The 20024-nt window shown below is 37.4% G+C and overlaps 1 protein-coding gene across 1 annotated transcript in view; it reads right to left on the reverse strand.

Moving 5' to 3' along the window:
- The window catches only part of ttv (exostosin glycosyltransferase 1 ttv), a 432006-nt gene that overhangs the window by 49336 nt on the left and 362646 nt on the right, over positions 1-20024 (reverse strand). Inside the window, exon 5 of the mRNA XM_090386681.1 lies at positions 6478-6573. Coding sequence (XP_090242807.1) covers positions 6478-6573 — 96 coding nt within the window. The remainder of the gene's footprint in view (positions 1-6477; positions 6574-20024) is intronic.

A 20024-nucleotide genomic window follows, 5' to 3' on the forward strand; every position in this document is an offset into this window, starting at 1 on the left:
AGTAGTGTCCTTGACAACCCTGCCAACCTTTGTATCGTCTGCAAACTTGGACATTAAGCTTGATATACCATCATCAATATCATTTATAAATACAGAAAACAATAATGGACCCAACACTGAGCCCTGAGGGACTCCACTAATAACATTAGTCCACGATGAGCAGTGTCCATTGATTACCACTCTCTGTCTTCTCTCCCTCAACCACCCCTTTATCCATAGCAGCAATTTGCCTCCAATGTCACACTGCTCCAATTTGTGTAGCAGTCTTCCATGTGCAACAGTATCAAAAGCCTTTCTAAGATCCAAGTATATAATATCAAAGCTATTCCCTGCATCCAGTTCTTTTGTGACTGCATCATAGTATCCAATCAAATTGGTCAGGCAAGACTTCCCCTTAACAAAACCATGCTGTGTCTGAGCTATAACTGAAGTTTGTCTAAATGATCCTGCAGTGCTTCTTTAACCAGTGCCTCCATTAATTTTCCTGGAACAGAAGTTAAGCTCGCAGGTCTATAATTACTTGTGTCAGCCTTTGATCCTCCTTTGTGAATTGGGGTCACATTTGCACATTTCCAGTCTATGGGTACCTCCCCTGAGTCCAAGGAAGCTCTCATAATTATGGCTAAGGGTTTGCTTACTTCCATTGCTGCCTCCTTTAATATAACTGGATAGATTCCATCCACCCCAGGTGCCTTTCTTGTGTTTATCTTCAACAATTTCTCCTCCACTTTACTCCCAGTTATTTCAAGATTCTGTAGCTTACTGCTAGAGTTGAATACACCTCTGGCATTCCCCTCGCTGAATAACTCCTCATGTGTGAATGTCGATGCAAAATATTCATTTAGTTTGTTAGCTACCTGAGCAGGATCATCAACAGTTGACCCATCAATATCAAGTGGACCAATCTGATTCATCCCCTTCCTTCTAGAGTTTACATAAGTAAAGAACTCTTTGCTGTTTTTCTTTGCATCCCTTGCCAAGGATTTCTCGTAATCTGCCTTCGCCTGCCTAACCTCCTTTGTAACTTGGTTGCATATTAACTTGTATCTATCATAGGCTTCTGTGTCATGTGTTAATTTGTAAGTATCCCATGCATTTTTCTTTCCTGCCATATGCCTCATTAGTTCATCTGACATTCATTTTGGCCTAAACCATGAACAATATTTCTTAGTTGGTATGTAAAGCCTAGTAGCTTCCAAGATAAGTTCTTTGAATGCTTCCCATTTTGAATTTGCTGTTGGTAACATCATCAGTTGGTCCCACTGTATAGAATTTAAATACGTCTCAGTCCATTGTAGTCGCCTTTACGGAAGCAATAACCCTTCCCTTTACCCCTAATGGTAGTTACCTCTTTGAGTAAATCCCACTTCATCACACTGTGATCACTGCTACCTAGTGGTTCATTTATCTGCAGATTCTTAATGCATGAAGAATCACTGCTGATAATTAAATCAAGAGTATTACTCCCTCTAGTTGCCTCCCGAACATGCTGATGTAGAAAACAATCATCCAATAAATCCACAAAAGCCTTGCTAGTGTGTGAGTGACCAACCCACAAATTCCAGTCAATATCTGGGAAATTAAAATCCCCCATTATAAGACTCTCTGATTTACTGGCCCACTCTATTTCCCTGTACAGTTTCTTATTATACTCATCAGAGTCATTAGGCCTATAGCACACTCCTACTCTCAATTTTGATCTCCCAGTGCTTATGTCACACCAAACTGACTCAACACTGCACTGTCCAGCGATGTCGACTGGCTTCACTTCCTTGGTTTTTATGTGTTTCTTAACTAATAGCATAACCCCTCCCCACTTCCTATCCTGTCTATCTTTTCTGTAGACGTTGTACTCCCCAAATTCCAGTTCTGCATCCCTTATATCTGTGTGACACCACGTCTCTGATATCCCAACAATATCTGCCTTTGATGTTTTGAGCAATACCTCAAATTCATCAAATTTATTTACTAAACTCCTAGCATTGGTGTACACGCAAGTATACCTGCACCTGTTTCTATTCTTAGCTACCCTAACACAACCCATGTGTTTACTTGTACCGCAATGGCTCCCAGCAGTCTCTGAAATATCATGCATCTTGTTTTTCAGGCTTTTGCTCATTCTAATAGAAGCAGTGCAAGAATCTCTTTCACCTCTGCCAGTGGCTACTGTCAATCTATTGGTCTTTGTCTCCCCCCAAGCTAGCAGTTTTCCGACCCACCTAACACTGCCTCGATAGCATCAGCAAATATTCTTGCACCCTTTCTATTTAAGTGTATCCCATCCCTGTAGAAGCAATCTCTCCTGTTAACAAGTACAGTCCAGGCTGAAAAAAATTCTACACCTTGAGCCTTGCACAATCTTTCCAGGGCCGAATTGATCGACAAGGCTCTCATCATATACTCCCTCCTATCGTGTCTGGGCAGAATTGCAGACACTTTCAAATTCAACCCTAATTCTCGGCTTTTGTTCAACAGTGACCTGTTCTTTTTAAGTAATTCTGCCGGTCTCCTACTCTTAATATTATTAGTGCCAACATGTACAACTATATCACCTTTTGTGTCCTTAAAAGATGATATTCGCTCTACTACGTCATCAACCTTTGCCCCTGGCAGACATACCCTGGTCCTCCAGACATACAGCATGGTTTTGTTAAGGGAAAGTCTTGCCTGACCAATTTGATTCGATACAATGATGCAGTCACAAAACAACTGGATACAGGAAATAACTTTGATATTATATATTTGGATCTTAGAAAGGTTTCGATACTGTTGCACATGGAAGACTGCTGCTATGGATAAAGGGATGATTGAGGGGGAGAAGACAGAGAGTGGTAATCAATGGGCACTGCTCATCGTGGACTAATGTTATTAGTTGAGTCCTTCAGGGTTCAGTGTTGGGTCCATTATTGTTTTCTGTATTTATAAATGATATTGATGATGGTATATCAAGCTTAATGTCCAAGTTTGCAGACGATAAAAAGTTTGGCAGGGTTGTTAAGGATACTACTGATGCTATGCTGCTGCAACAGGATCTGGAAAGGTTGAGCAGATGGGCTGAGAGGTGGCAAATGTAAAGTACTACATATAGGAAACAGTAACCCCAGAGCAATGTATCAACTCTGTTGTACTACACTGACAGTGGTAGAGAATGAAAAGGACCAGGGGGTAATTGTGCAGGCAGATATGAAGTTCTCTGAGCAGTGCAGACGGGCTGCAAGAGTAGCTCATGGTGTCTTGTCAATGATATACAGGAATTTTTCTAGCAGGGATAAGGAGGTGATTATTCCCTTGTATAAGGCAATGGTCAGGCCACTCCTTGAGTACTGTATATAGGTCTGGAGGTCTCATTTCAAGAAGGATGTAGAGCTGCTGGAACGAGTACAGAGAAAGGCAACAAGGTTAGTGAATGGAACAAAGGATTGCTCTTAAGAAGAAAGGCTTAAGTTTTGCAAATTTCAGTGTCTGGAGACTAGGCATCGGCGAGGTGATCTGATAGAGGTGTATAAATCTTCCTCTTGCTCAGAATAATCACCTGAGAGGGCATAAATTCAAATTGAGGAAAAACAGATGTAGGATAGATGTACGGAAATTTGCCTTTAGCCAGCGGGTAGTTGGTTGGTGGAACAGACTTCCATCCCTTGTTGTGGAAGTTGATAACTGAAATAAATTTAAGACTCAGCTGGACAGGTATTTTGAACAAACGGAGGGGTGAGAAATGGGAGTGTTTTTTTTATTTTTTTTCCTGGCTGATGCTGCATAAGCTTGCTTTCTTGCATCATATGCCTCTACTAATGCTAATGCTAATCTAGTTACAGTTGGTTGATTTTGATTCTACTGGCGCAAAAACGACTACAGTCCAGTTACAGGTAATATCGATTGAAATATGAAAAATTCTGTTCACAGTTGAGTACTGTACTTTGAAAGATATACGGGATTTAGGAAGGTAGATGAGTCACTCTGACTGTGAAGAGAGAGATGGAACATACATCATGCTATCTTGCATATTATTCGGTCTTGTTGTTGACTTAGAGTCCAATGAGTTATTGCTTATATCTCTTCATTTGCATACTTCTTTATATATATACAATATATTTTATATATTATGGGTTTATATAATTGTTGACTAAACCATAACACCAATGCCTTGTCAAGGTCCCTGTATGTAGACTGTGTCATCGTTTTTCCAATAGTCATGCCTTTAACACTATCAGATGTGCCCATAAAATCTAGCAGTTTCCCTTATTTTTTATGAGGTCACGTATGGTTTGGTTACCAATGTTATAATGGTTCATTAAAGATTTAATGGCTGCACAGTTTCAAACTTCTGAATAATTTGTAGTTTTTGTTCAATTGAAAACAACTCTTGTGTTTACCCATCATTTTCATGATTTCTAAATGAAAAATAATATTTATTATAAAAAAAATTGACACTCCTGACATAAATAAGGAAACAAAGTTTGTATTTTTGCAGTGTGGCGGAACATAACAATTCAAGCAATGCACTAAAATAAACTAAACATTTATTCTCTTTCCATTGTTTTTTTTTTTTTTTTTTGAGCAGCAGGTGTGATGACAGCAGGTGTTGCTGGATATTAGGTACACTGATCTCCCAATCACGACTTGCAAAAACATCTGTTTATACAAATTTTATTTATTACTTGAATTTTATGATTTCCAGGGGATATTTTTTTTTTACTTTGGAGTCTTGTATCAATGGACAAATGTATTGCCTTTTTATAGTTTTTAAATAAAGGCTCTGCAGTGATATATTTTTTTATTTATTTTCATCAGCACTATCATTAAATTTTCTATTGATTTGTGTTCTAGGGATCTTTTTCTTCACTAATCCGGATGACATTTGCCTCCCCCCCCCCAATTAATCTAGATTAGTGAAGGCTTACTGTATATTAAGGGAGTAGAGGTAAGCAAACTGCAAGAGAGGTACGCAAACCTTATCTATAATTATGAGAGCATCCTTGGATTCAGGATAGATCCCTGTGGACTGGAGATTGTATGAATATATCTCCAATTCACAAAGGGGATCAAAGAGCGATCCGAGTAATTAGAGACCTGTTCACTTTACTTCTGTTCCAGGAAAATAATGGAGTCACTAGTTAAAGAAGTAATGCAGGACCTTCTAGGCAGGAATGCAGTCACAGCACGGACTTGTTGATACAGCCTTTGATCAATCTGATTGGATACTGTGATACAGTAACAAAGGAATGGCATTCAAAAATTAATTTTGATGCCATATACTTAGATTTCAGAAAAGTTTTTGATGTTGCACAAAAAAAAAAAAAAAACTGCAATACAAAACTGGAACAGTGTGGCATCAAAGGCAAGTAACTGTTGTAGATAAAGGGGGAGAAAACAGAGTGGTTATCAATGGGCAGTGCACTTCTTCAACAAATATTATTATCAGACTCTCCAGGTTCAGTGCTGGGCTGTTTGTTGTTTTCTATGTCAGTCTTACTGTCTAATTTTGCAGATGATACGAAGGCTGGCAGGGTGGTTAATCACAGTAATCAGGGTATGCCACTGCAACAAGGTCTAGAAAAATTAGGAAGATGGACTGAGAAGTGGCAACTGAAGTTTAATATCAAAAAAAGTAAGATAATTCAAATAGGGAGCAATAATTTCAAATTAACATATCTCTTGTATGGTACCTCACTCAGGATAGTAGAGAACAAAAAAAAAGACCTGGAGGTAAATCTGCAGTCATATATGAAGTTCTAAGAGAAGTGCATACAGTCTGCCAAAGCAGCTGTATGCACTTCTCTTATAACTTCACAGGATTTTGGGATTTTGTCAATGATATATAAGAACTTTGTCAGAAGGGATAAGGAGGTGATTATCCCATTGTATAAGGCAACTGTCAGGCTACATCTTGAGTACTGCTTACAGGTCTAGAGGCACCTCAATTTAGGAAGGATGTGGATCTGTTGGAATGGGTGCAGAGAAGAGCAACAAGATTAGGCAGAGGAGCAAAAGGTACTCCTACCAAGAAAGGCCTTCAGTTCTGCAAATTGCTCACCTGTAGACTATATACCTGCAAAAAGATCTGATTGAAGTGTTCAAGGCCTTGAATGGACTGAATAAGCTTAGGAAGGATGGATGCAGGGTAAATGTGTGGAAATTCTGTCAGCTAGTGAGTAGTTGCTTGTTGGAACAAACTTCCATCAAGTGTTGTAGAAGTGGGTAGTTTAAATAAATTCAAGGAAGGACTACACAAACTGTTAGATGGGACAGACAACTGACATGAGAGGTATTGGCTTTGTTTTGGCTGATGCTGCATAAGCTTGCTTTCTTGCATCATCTGCCACTACTAATACTAGTACTTAACTATAATCTTTTAGAAATCATAAAAACACATGAGATTTCATAAATACTTTACTATAGTAACAAAATTTCATAAACAATACACTAAATATGAATAAATGCATATATACATCTAACATGCTTTTTCTAATTTTTTACCTTTTGGTGTGGTTGAATGATATTCATTGGTATTGGAGTGGAAGGCCATTTGCCAGAACTGGGTGGAGCTGCTTCACTATTCCAAAGTACAAGGATCTAGTAAAAATAAAGAAGGAAAAATTATTTATTATAGGTTGTTCCCGACTTTGAATTAATTTGTTCTTAGCTTATGCTCTTAAAACGAAAACTTGTAAAGCAGGAATTTATTTCATATAGATGTATTATTCAAAACAGGGTGAGCGTTCTCAAAATGAAATGTGACCACAATAATCTTAAATAAAGGTTATCAAAGCAATAGTTTATGCTTAAACAATGATTTATTTTTCCAAAGAAATGAAAATATAGCCTTTAAGATCAAGCAAATAATAATAATAAAGAAATTATTTATGTCATACAAATGTTTGGGTTTTAATGGTGCATCAGCAACTAGGGCTATAATACACCAAACATCAGGCGCCTCTGTAGCCAGGTAGGCAGGAGCAGCAGTGCATAGCACACGCTTCTTGATTAGACCGAGGTTCGAGTTTGTGACCACCGCATAAACCCGGAGCAATATGGCCTTAGTTGCAAATGCTCCTAAAAACCAAATAACAACAACAGTGCCAAACATCATACAAATGTTAAAGAACGTTAGACTGTTTAGTTTTCATCATCATCAACTATACGTACACTCACTGAAGGTTCGTCACTTGTTGTTGGAAGCACAACAAGCAGTCTTCTTCTACAGACATGCTCCAAGAGTCGTTTTGTTTCCAAAATGGTCTTCTCTTTTCTTTATAAATTTCACAATAGCATGCACAAGCATTTTTTAAATCTGTAGCAATTTTTCTAGTGCACTCTAAATTTGAATCTTGTGACTCGAAAATCTCAATTACTTTTTCTGTGCTGAAAAGCTTCTTCAAGCTCCTTGAGAGTAAAGGAACGAACAGGAGTTTCAGCTGTGAAATCTTCTTCTTCCTCACTTCACATTTACCTAGCAGAATACTAGACATTCTAACCATGCAAGCAACATCCTTGGTCTTTTCCTCACCAACAATCCATCTAAGTATGCAGCCGAGGTGATACATAGGAACTTCAGATTACAACTTGATCTTCCTCCAATGGAGCCTTTTTCTTGTGGCCAATCTGAACCTCGTGTTGTTTGGCATTACAAGAATGCAAAATGGGAAGATTGATATTTCTTTCCTACTTTTTCTTGGTCGGATTACTGTTTCAAATATTCTGATGTCAACATTTTCTCAGATCATGTCAGTGAAATAATTCTTGCAGGGATGAAATCCTTTATGCCATACACCATCTTAAAACCTTGTCCTTTATCTAAACCTTGGTTTTCCAATAAATGTACTAAGGTTGTTCAAGAGAAGAATGTTCCACATCAAATCTCCAGGTTCATTTTCTGCCTACACCAAAGCTCGCAACAATTGCAAAGCAGTTATTAATCAGTGCAAACTAAATTTTAAACAGGTTAAGAGCAGAAAACTTGCTTCACGTCCAAATGTCAAGTAATCTGGTCTATTGCCAAAGCTGCTGGCTGCAATGTTTGCCCATCTCCGTCAAAACCAGATGGCTCTATTGCCACTTTGGTCAAAGATAAAGCAGACCTGCTAGTATCCTATTTTTCTTTGAGCTCATGTATTGATGATCTTGGTAAACTGTTTCCCACCTTTCCCAGTACACTCCATTCAATGTCTCCTGTGGTCTTCCGTCAAAAGGATTTTAAACAATCTTGATACTAAGCTATACTAGATAAGCGTGGCATCGGCAATACCTTCCAACACCCAGTTTTACAGGAAGCAGAGGGTAAAGGCATGTAAACTAGACGAGCGCTTCGAACCCCGCATTGAAAGCCTGCCAACGGCACTGCAAGTGCGAATGCCTTGGCGTTTGTATAGCCTGAGGAGACATTCTCTCCGTGCATAGGGTAGATGGCCTTAATTCGTTTGTTTATTATACTTCAGGGAAGACATGTTTGACACAGAGGAGTTTTTGTGAGGTGGAAAGGAGGCCTCCTTTGTACAACACATCATTAAAAGATTAATCAACAAAGAAATAAAGGTAAAGTGTTTTTTGAAATTGGAAAAGAAATGTTTCCGAACTGGGATGAACTCTTGGTATTACAATTATGTAATGATGAGATAGTATGAATCAGAGCTGTAATGCTCAATGTTTGCCCATCTCCGTCAAAACCAGATGTTTTGACGGAGATGGGCAAACATTGATAGGCAAATAACGAAAATATTCAAAAATTGTTTTGAATATTTTCGTTAGATTCTTTTTAATATTTTTAATTGGTAAATTGGTTTTTAGTTATTTTTTACTCTAATGTGAGTTTTTCGATTTTTTCGTTTTAATTTCTGGAGAGTATCGTACGGAAGTGTTCTACGTACTACATTGAGGTAAACTCCTCTTATTATTTTACAAATAGTAATGATGAGAAGAATCAGAAAGCTCACTTCTGAACCTTATATTTATTGTAAATATTACTTCTATTATAGTACTGTTTCATTAGTTAACGAAACCCAAGTTTGCTCACTTGCAGAGACAATTTATTGGTAGACTCCTCTGGTTCTCTGTGTATGGAATCAAGAATGTATATAATTTAACTTAATAAAGAACCTTATTATCATTAAATAAGACCAAAACAGTAATCAGAAAACTGCTGAAGAATATCCACCGCAACAGTACAACTAATGCTGACGTTAACAAGAAAGAATCATGTGTCTTCTTCCAAAAGGAATTTTGAACCTTTTGTTTCAAACATAACTTCAGTGCCTTTCTTTTTTGAAAAGTATTGTGAAAGCAATAAAAGCATGCAGTAAGCTGCATGCTTTTATTGCCAGTACAGAGTCATTGCCAGTGTGATACAGGGGGAAAAAAATAATTGCAAGCAACTGTTTCTTGGCATAAAAAACATGACCGAAAGAATTGCAACGGATTGTTTTTGAAAAACGAAAAGATCTTACTTCCTTTCTTCAATTTGTACTGCATATATTAACACAAAAGCAAGAGAAATCATCTGTTGGAAGCCACACTGGAAGTGGGAAAAACTATTATTATTATTTATTATTAGCCATATGGTGCAAGGAAGCCTGCGGCTTATGCTGCACCAGCCAAAAAAAAAAAAAAAAAAATTCTGAGTTACCATCTGAGGTAACGCAGACTCAGAAATTTTTCTTGAGTTACCTCAGACTGAGAGAAAAGTATAAAGGAATCACCAAGAAAGAGAAGAACGATGATATCCAGCTCAGGACCCTGGATGTGCCAAGCCCATACTCACCAGATTCATAAATTATTACCATTTGCTAATTCACCTGAAATGTAATGCAGCACTGCATACACTAAAATGTGCATTAAAAAAAAAAAAAAAAAATTTGCTTTATTGTATTGTTTTTAGGGAACAATATCGGTACGGCACGTTTTCTGAATGTATATTTGATCTTCTAATGAAATTTCAAGAAAATATTTCTATTGATGGCTGCGTTATAAACTTTGAAAACTGTTGTCTTCGCATGAACATTCGTAAAATCAAACACTAATCCTTCATTGCATGGAAAGTAATCCATTCCAGTGTGGGTAGTGGAGAATGTCTTCTGCTTCTATTGGATGGAAAGTACTTGTCAATATTCCATCTGGAAATAATGTCCAACGGTGGGAAGACAGTAATGAGAGATATTTTATTCTGAGAAGTCCCATGCAGTAAAATCAAACAGGAAGTTACCCTTTATCTTACCAAAAGTAATTCTGTAAGTCACTAAGTCTTCCAAATACCTTAATCTTTGAATAAGAATAGCGAGTAGAAATAAAGTAATTTTACAACCAAAGAAAACAATATTTCAGAAATATTTCAATTAGTGGGAGTTGGCCTGTCTGTACAGTAAATAAAGCATAGCTGTAAACATCGGTATAGATTTCTGCATTACGGTAACAAATTTTGCAGTTTTTCCACTAATTAACATTAGAAGTTCATCAAAACTCTGTATCGACATTCTATAAAATAATAATAAAAAAAAAAAAAAACTCGGGAGACTTCCTGTGTGTTTCAAACATAATATAAAACTATCCTGTTTTTAACCTATTTGAATTTTCTGGATGAAGCAACCATTGTTGTTTTCTCTTTCTACTTGCAATCAACACTATATAAATGCGCAATACATCCAACTTGAACAACACCTGCCTTGAAACTGGGAATACAAAAAATGAGCCACTGCTGATATCCAATGAAAGTTTTGAAGAGCCCTGTTTGGTTTGAAATGATTTGACGTTACGAGCGCTACATATAGTTTGCTGTTTTGGAGGCAATAAGTAATGTCAATAAGTATCTTCTTTCACCTTCTCAACTTTCAACGCATGCACAATACTAAGTACTATAGGTTCTAATACCTCTTGTGTTTTGGAGTTTTCATTAAAAAAAAAAAAAAAAAAAAAAAAACCCTCAATTCACAAACTGAATTAACTACATTACTTCTATGTGTGACAATAGTTGGAATTGTGATAGTAAAAATTTCAGGGCTTTATATACTTTTCTAATTTGATATGATATAATATGATCTAATTTTAATATAATGCAATAAAAAGCATATCATACAAGCCTAAAAACATAAGTAGTGTCCATTTAACAACAGTGTTAATGATAGTAAACAAAGGCTAGAATTTTATGATGCTGTAGAAATATACAGTGTAGTTTAGGGCTAGAGCCTCAGGTTACGTAGGGAGCTGACTAGCATACAAGTTAGTGCAATTGCATAATTTCTGTATGTAGCCAACTACTTAAGTAGTTAAACAATTGCATTATTAAGTATATCTCATATTGTGAATACCTTCACAACGAGTTGCCACGATAGTGCCTCGAATAAGTAACGCTTCACCATAGGAGAAGACTTGTTACTTATTCTCAGCAGATACCATCACCCATACAGCACCGTTTCGGAGCTTATTGGCTCCTCATAAGTTGGTGGGCAGGTGCCCTAGTGTTGCAATGATGAAAACCCAGTTCCAAAGTATAACTCCACAATATGGGAGGTGCCAGTGTGATGGTATCTGCTGAGAATAAGTAACAATAGTCTTCTCCTATGGTGAAGTGTTACTTATTTGAGGTAGTGCAATAACATGGCAACTCGTGAAGGTATTCACAATATGAGATAAACTTAATGATGCCAATTTACAACTACTTAAGTAGTTGGCTACATACAGAAATTATGCAATTGCACTAACTTGTAGAAATATACATAACTCTTGGCTCCCAAACCCCTATCCCCACCCTCTCCTGCTATGGGATCTGTGGAAAATGAAGAATGAAAACAAACTTATACATCAGGCCAAAAAAAAAAAAAAAAAAAAAATCCAACACAATACTCATCATCTCTCTATTTCCTCTACTAATTTGACTAATCCTTCTTTAAACTTATTCAAACTATTCATTTTCCCAACACCACATAAAAGTTTATTCCAACAATCAATTACTCTCTGGCTGAAAGGAATTTCACACATCTTACTAAATTCAGATTAAAGCATTAAACACTTCAATGATGTCTCTTTGAAGGTACCTACTTTCCAGATGGGTGCCTCCATAGCCAGGTGGGCAGGAGCAGCAGTGCATAGCACACACTTCTTGATTAGACCGGGGTTTGAGCCTGTGACTACCAAATACGGAGGATGCGGAAAGGTCAGGGAATGACCACCGCATATCCCCAGAGCAATATGGCCTTAGTTGCTATTGCTCCTAAAAACCAAATAACAACTACTTTCCAGATGATGTAATTTGCACAACTGGAGTCTTTCTTGGTAAGAGTAACCATTTGTATAAATTAACTTATTACTCTGACTAATCATGTTGTTCTTCTCTGCATCTGTTTCAACAGATACACATCCTTTCTAAAATGAGGCCTCCAGAGCTGTGTGCAGTACTGAAGATATGGCCTAACTATTTCCTTATACAATGGGATACTCATCTCTTTCTTCCTGCCAATAAAATTCCTATATCACTGATGGAGTCCTATAAGCTATCCTAGCAGCACTGTTCAGAGAACTTCATGGACAGTACAATTATGCCTAGGCATTTTTCATTCTCCACTGCCTTCAGTGTACTACCACCCAACTGACATGTCATTCTGTGATTACTGCTATCCAAATACAGTACCCTCATATTTATCAATGTTAATACCTCATTGCTGCTTCATAGATTGTCTGCCTAATTTTTTCTAGGTATCCTTACAATAGCATATCCTGATTCTGCCATTAAACACCCAATCAACCTTTGTATCATCATGAAACTTTGGCAATAAACTGGATATGCCTTCATCAATACGATGAAGGCTGATAACTCCAAGTGTATTCACATACCAGTAAAAAAACTGAGTTGCTGGGAATGGATAAGTTTTTGAAATATTTTGCTGATTTGTTTTATTGACCTAATTAGCATATTAAATCATATTCTATAAATAGTTCTATACTCATTTGTAACTTTATTTTTAAATTTAGCTAAAGATTTTGTAAGTTCCTACTAGTATATGTAGAACCTTTGTATAAGTGATTTGCCGTGAATATCATATTTCATAGCTTTGTACTGTAGTGCATGGTAGGGGAATTCTAGTGTCTTAATTGTGGTAAATAGGTATCTTAAATGTTTTAATCATGTAGGTTGGGGTCAATAGATAATTTTATTAGCTATTATAATTAACTTATAACTTTACAAGCATAAAGTTATAGAGTTAATGGTATACCATAAACTATAATGTAAACTTGACAGAGTAATACATATTATTGCTGCATAAATGGTTAATAGTGTTATTATTGCATTTCAGTACGGGGGGGGGGGGGGGGATCGTCTTCATTATTCAAGGATAATTGGTTCAAGAAAATTCCACTTAAAACGAATCCACTTAAAATGGAGACCAATTTTCATAATGTGTATTATGTACTTGTACATAGTAAAAAAAAAAATGGAGGAACTGAAAAATGAGACAATTATTTTTTATAACATTTTTTTATTATAATATGTTGAACAATGTAAGGTTAAGTTAAAAAAAAAAGTTATTGAAGTTACTTTTTTTTGCCGTATTTTTTTAGATAAAACCATCTTAGCATTCAGTTTAACTTTTCTCAATTTAACTTCACGCTTAACTTTTGCTGCACGATCATGAAGAGGATAGTTGTCACAAAAATATTCAAGTGCTTGGTCAATTTTCTCAAGGGATTCCTTTAATTCTTTAATTTTCAAATCTTTAACCTGTGGTGGTCGTCATTTTTGACTTCCTCTTGTTCTGTAAGTAATTGATCTAACTCTGTTTGTAAGTGGTTTTGTGCTTGATTCAAGCAATTGTGCAATATCCCAAATCATTAACTTCGTGGAATCCCACTTCTTTTGCAAGACACAATTTCATTTGCCCTCATGGGTAGCACACTGGGCAGAATTGCCATCCTCCCCACACCGGGTGGAAAAGACCAGAGTTCAAATCCCATCAATTACAGGAGGAATTTTTATGGGTCTTTTTCACAATGTGGCTGAGTTAGTCGATCTCAGGTGAGAGTAGCATGGTTTTTTCTCCCAGAAACTCTGGGTTTTTGTCCTTGCTGGACAGAAAATCGCCCTCAGAACACACAATTTGCAGACAGTATGCACGGAGCAACACGGCATTAGTCGGTGATGCTCTTAAAACCCAAAAACAAACTAACAATTTCATTTTGTAACCTGGTCAACTGCATTCTTTATATTCACGAAATGAATCAGGGTATAACTTTTTTCCCATGGGCTATTCATTAATTTACATGAAATTTCTTTTCAAGCTTCTCTAATCATTTTTATACTGTGCAGAATATTAAAAAACTTTTCCAAAAATCGTCCACGTTATTTTTATTGCATTCTTCATATCGTAATCTCGTAATTTAACCCCAGGGGTTCACATCTGGTTAGTATGGGCTTGGCACACCTAGGGTCCTGAGCTGGATATCATCATTCTTCTCTTTCTAGGCGATTCCCTTCTACTTTTGACTCTTTCTCTCTCTCTCTCTCTCTCTCTCTCTCTCTCTCTCTCTCTCTCTCTCTCTCTCTCTCTCTCGCTCTCTCTCTCTCAGAGTAACTTGGGTATTTTTTTTTTTTTTTTAGTTGGAGCAGCATATGCCTCTGGCTTCCTTGTACCATATGGCTAATAATAATAATAAACTGCAGGGAGTCTGTTAATGAATACTCAGATACCAGGGACCCCCTGTATATTACTTTAGTGTAGCATTTTCTCAATTAAATTGAATTTGAACGGAAATCATGCTTCAGACCAGAGCTGCAAAGCAAAGGGTTGTTGTTGTTGTTGTTATTTGGTTTTTAGGAGCAATAGCAACTAAGGCCATATTGCTCCGGGGATATGCGGTGGTCATTTCCTGACCTTTCCGCATCCTCCGTATTTGGTGGCTCACATGCTCGAACCCCAGTCTAATCAAGAAGCGTGTGCTACGCACTGCTGCTCCTGCCCACCTGTCTATGGAGGCGCCCCAAAGCAAAGGGAACAAAGTAGCAGGAGTGCTGTGGCTCAGGGAGAACTTTGGGGGGGGGGGGGGATCCTCCGAATCACCGTTTTGCAAAATGTACTGCTTATTTGATGTTTATGGATCTATTTGGAACAGGACATAATAGCCAAGTGGGATGTTTTTGCATGTTTGATATAGAGAGTGTGAGGATATTAGGCATCAACTCTGTGTTCTGATGGGCATTTATGAGAGCTTAAAGAACAGGGTGGATGCCCTCAAAGGTATTAAGTTCGGGCCTATCAAGCTCTGTTACCAACCTCAATGCATCAGCCAACACGGCAGCAACCTCCAAGGCAGAATGTGCTGGTCCCACAGGAGGTAGCTACTGTCAAGAAAATGGGAAATATATTGTGCAAAAAGGACAGGTGGAATAGAAAAAAGGTATGTCTGCCAGAGACAAAAGTTGATGACATTGTAGAGCAGATATCCTTTAAGGGCACAAAGGGTGATATTATTGTATATCTTGGCACTAATGATATTAAGAGTAGAAGATCTGAGGACTTGCTTAACAAGCACACAGAAATGTTGAGAAAAAGTCATGAAGTAGGGTTAAAGTTAAAAGTGTCAGCAATTCTGCTCAGACAGGATAGGAGGAAGTACATGATGAGAGCCTTGTCAATCAATTCGGACCTGGAGTGACTGTGCAAAGCTTGTGGGATAGAATTTTTCTCAGCATAGTTTGTGCTTGTTAACAGGAGAGGCTGCTTCTACAGGGATAGGATACACTTAAATAGAAAGGACACAAGAATATTTGCTGATGCTATCAAGGTAGTGTTAGGTGGGTCAGAAAACTGCTAGAAAACTGCGGTGGAGGAAATAGACTAATAGATTAATGATAGCCACAGGCAGAAGTGAAAATGATTCTTGCAATGCTTCTATTAGAACATGCAGCAGACTGGAAAGCAACGTACCATGGATTTCAAGGCCTGCTGTGGGATATAACGAAAAACGAAATACATGGGCTGTGTTAGGGTAACTAAGAGCAAGAACAGGTGTTTGTATACTTGCAAGTACACCAATGCTAGGAGCATAGTAAATAAATTTTAATGAATCTGAAGTGCTGGTAAAGTCATCAAATGAAGACATTGTAGGGTTATCAGAGACAACATGACACTCAGATATAAGGGGATGGTCATACTTTTAGTTAAGAAACACATAAAAGCTAAGGCAATACATCCAGTTGACACAGGTGATGAGTGCAATGTTGAGTAGGTTTGGTGGTACATAATCAATGGGAAATCAAAAATGAGAGTAGGAGTGTGTTATAGACTGAATGACTGTGATGAGTGCAACGAAAAACGGCGTCTCCGTAGCCAGGTGGGAAGGAGCAGCAGTGCGTAGCACACGCTTCTTGATTAGACCGGGGTTCAAGCCCGTCACCACCAAATACGGAGGATGCGGAAAGGTCAAGGGAATGACCACCGCATATTCCCGGAGCAATATGGCCTTAGTTGCTAATGCTCCTAAAAACCAAATAACAACAAATAACAACAGCAACGAAAAACTGTACAGAGAAATAGAGTGGGCCAGTAAATCAGAATGTCTTATAATGGGGATTTTAACTTTCCAGATATTGACTGGAACTTGTGGATTAGACTTTTGTGGATTTATCAGATAACTGTTTTCTACAACAGGATATAAGAGAGGCAACAAGAGGGAGCAATATTCTTTGTCTGATTACCAGCAGTGATTCTTCACACATTAAGAATCTGAAAATAAAAAACCACTAGCTGGTGATGATCACAATGCACTGATGTAGGATTCACTTAACTACCAGTGAGGATTAGGGGAAGGGTTTTTGTTTTCGTAAAGCAGACTACAGTGATCTCAGACAGTTTTTAAATTCTATACAGTGAGACCAACTAATGTTGCAACCAACAACAAATTCCAAATGGGAAACATTCATGAAAATAATCATAGTAGCTACTAGGCTTTTCATACCAACTAACAAAATATAGTTAAAGGCTGAGTCCTAAATGGATGTCCAATGAACTATTGAGACATGTGGCAGAGAAAAAAAAAAATACATGGGATGCATATAAATTATCAGATGATAATTTATCATCTGATAATTTTATGTACCAAGTATCAGATGATGCTTGGTACATAAAAATAAAAATTGGTCCACTTGATGTCGACAGTTTAGATGTAGATGATCCCACTTTGGTTGCTAATAGGCTTAAATAGTATTTTGCATCTACATCCACACATGAGGAATTCTTTAAGGATGGGGATGACAAAAGTTTATCAAACTCTAACAAGGAGCTAAATGATTGTGATAACTGAGAGGAAAGTGGAAGAGAAATTGTTGAAGTTAAACATAAGAGGCACTTGTTGTGGATACGATCTATCCCAATTATATTAAGGAAGGCAGCAAAGGAGCTAAGCTAACCCTTAGCCATAATAATAAGAACACTTTGGATTCAGGGAAGGTTCCACTGGACTCGAGATGTGCAAATGTATCCTAATTCACAAGGGGGATCAAAGGGTGATATGAGTAATTACAGACATGTTAGCTTAACTTCTGTTCCAGAGAAAATAATGGAGTCACAGTTAAAGAAGTAATGCAAGACCATCTAGACAGGAGTGCAGTTATACTTGTCACAGCACAGATTTGTCAAGGGGAGACCTTGTCTCACCAATTTGATTGGGTACTTTGATGCAGTGACAAAAGAACTGAATGCAAAAAATGAATTTAATATCATATACTAGGAAAGCTAGTGAGACTGTTCCACATAAAAGACTGCTATAAAAATTGGAGCTAAATGGCATTAAGGGAACGTTACTGCTATGGATAAAGGGATGGTTGAGTGGGAGAAGACAGAAAGTGGTTATCAATGGACACTGCTCTTTATGGACTAATGGTATTAGTGAAGTCCCACAGAGTTCAGTGCTGGGTCCATTGTTTTCTGTATTTATTAATGATACCAATGAAGGAATATCACACTTAATGTCTTAAGTTTGCAGATGATAGAAAGGTTGGTTAAATGGTTAATGACAGAAATGAAGGTATGCTGCTGCAACAAGGTCTGGAAAAATCTGGTATATGGGCTGAGAAATTGCAATTGAAGTTTAACCTTGACAAATAAAACTTACTACATATGGGTAGCTGTAATCCCAGAGTAGTGTAGTATTAACTATGTGATATACATTAAGGGTAGTAGAAAATGAAAAGAACCTGGGGGTAATTGAACAGTCTGATATGAAGTTCTCTGAGCAGTGCAGACAGGCAACAAGGGGAGCTCATGTGTTTTTGTCAATGATATACAGGAATTCTGCTACCAGGGATAAGGAGATGATTATTCCATTGTATAAGGCAATGGTCAGGCCACATACTAACTACTGTATACAGGCCTGGAGGCCTCATTTAAGAAGAATATAGAGCTGCTGGAATGGGTACAGAGAGGGCAATGAGATTGGTGAGTGGAACAAAGGAGTGCTCGTATGAAGAAAGGCTTTGGTTCTGCAAATTGATCTGAGTGAAGTGTTTAAGGCTTTGAACAGCTTGAGCAAACTCAATGCTGATGGGATTCTTCCCCTTGCTCAGACTATACATATGAGGAGGCATAAATTCAACCTGAGGAAGGATGGTTGCTGAATACATGTGCAGCAGTTTGGCATCAGCCAATGGGTGATTGATTGCTGGAACAAGCTTCCATCCATTATTGTGGAAGTGCACAGTTTGAACAAATTCAAGGAAGAACTAGACAAACTATTGGGGGAGAGGATGGGTAAAATGGGATTATTTTTTGGCTGATGCTGTATAAGCTTGCTTTCTTGCATCATTTGCAACTATTAATACTAATATTAGTGTTAGCCACATAGTACAAGTAAGCCACAGGCTTTTTATGCACTATCAAAATAAAATAAAATATATAAATATAACAAAAATTATTAATAGAAATAAAAAATAAAAAGGATAAACAACATAAATTTCCCTCTCCAAATGTTAGGTAAATATCTAGATGACCTTGAGCTGGATATCATCATTCTTCTCTTCTTTGGCGATTCCTTTCTAATATTCTCTCTCTGTAACTTGGAAATTTTTTTTTTGGCTGGTGCAGCATAAGCCTCAAGCTTCCTTGCACCATATGGTTAATAATAATAATAATTTATCTAAGCTGTCAGCCACAATCACCCACAAAGGTAACTTATTCCAGCAATTAACAACTTCCTGGTTAAAAGAAAACTTTCTAAAATCCAGTCTAAATCTTTTTTCCTGTAATTTGAATTTATGGCTTCTATTTCTGGAATCATTTATAACAGTAAATATTTTGCCTTCCTTCATTTTACTATCCCTAATAAAGTCTTACAGACCTCAATCAGGTTCTCTCTAAGTTGTCTGGTTGCCACATTCAAAGTCTTTCCTCACTCATGTCCCTTCTAGAGACCTCACCAAGTGGGCTGACAATCTTTGGGCTCTTTCAAGAAGCTTTGTCTTTTTTGTAGATAAGGTCTCCATACTTGGGCATAGCATTCCAAGTGCAGTCTTTGAAATGCCGTATAGGTAAGAAAATGAACTTCCTATCTCTACAAGCAAATGTTCGATAAATCATTGATAGGACCCATAAGCCTCCATTGCCACCTGTCTACACTAATCAGAGAACTTCATATTTCACTGTATCCTAACTCCCAAATCCTTTTCTTCCTCTGCTTTTAATTCAACTGTATCAAGTTATTCTGTAGTTATTATTCCCCATATGTAAGACACTGCATTTTGCTGAATGAATGCCCCTTTTCTAACCATCCACGAAGCCTATCCAAATCATCCTGAAAGTCATTTGCTTTCTGCTAATCATTAACCACTCTCCCAATCTTCACATTATCAACAAATCTGGAGGACATCATACCTTCTATCCCTTCATCACTGTCCTTTATAAAAATCGGAAAAAAACAGTGAACCCACAACCAATTGTTGGGGGACCCCACTTCTAACATTAGACCACTCTATAATAACATAACAAGAGTTACTAATTGTTAATCAGAATCCTCTGCTTCCTGCTCTCTAGCCAGCCAGTGATTCATTTAAG

The sequence above is a fragment of the Mastigoproctus giganteus genome, chromosome 12 (genome assembly GCF_048544385.1).
Source record: "Mastigoproctus giganteus isolate SK-2022 chromosome 12, ASM4854438v1, whole genome shotgun sequence".
Lineage (NCBI taxonomy): Eukaryota > Metazoa > Arthropoda > Arachnida > Uropygi > Thelyphonidae > Mastigoproctus > Mastigoproctus giganteus.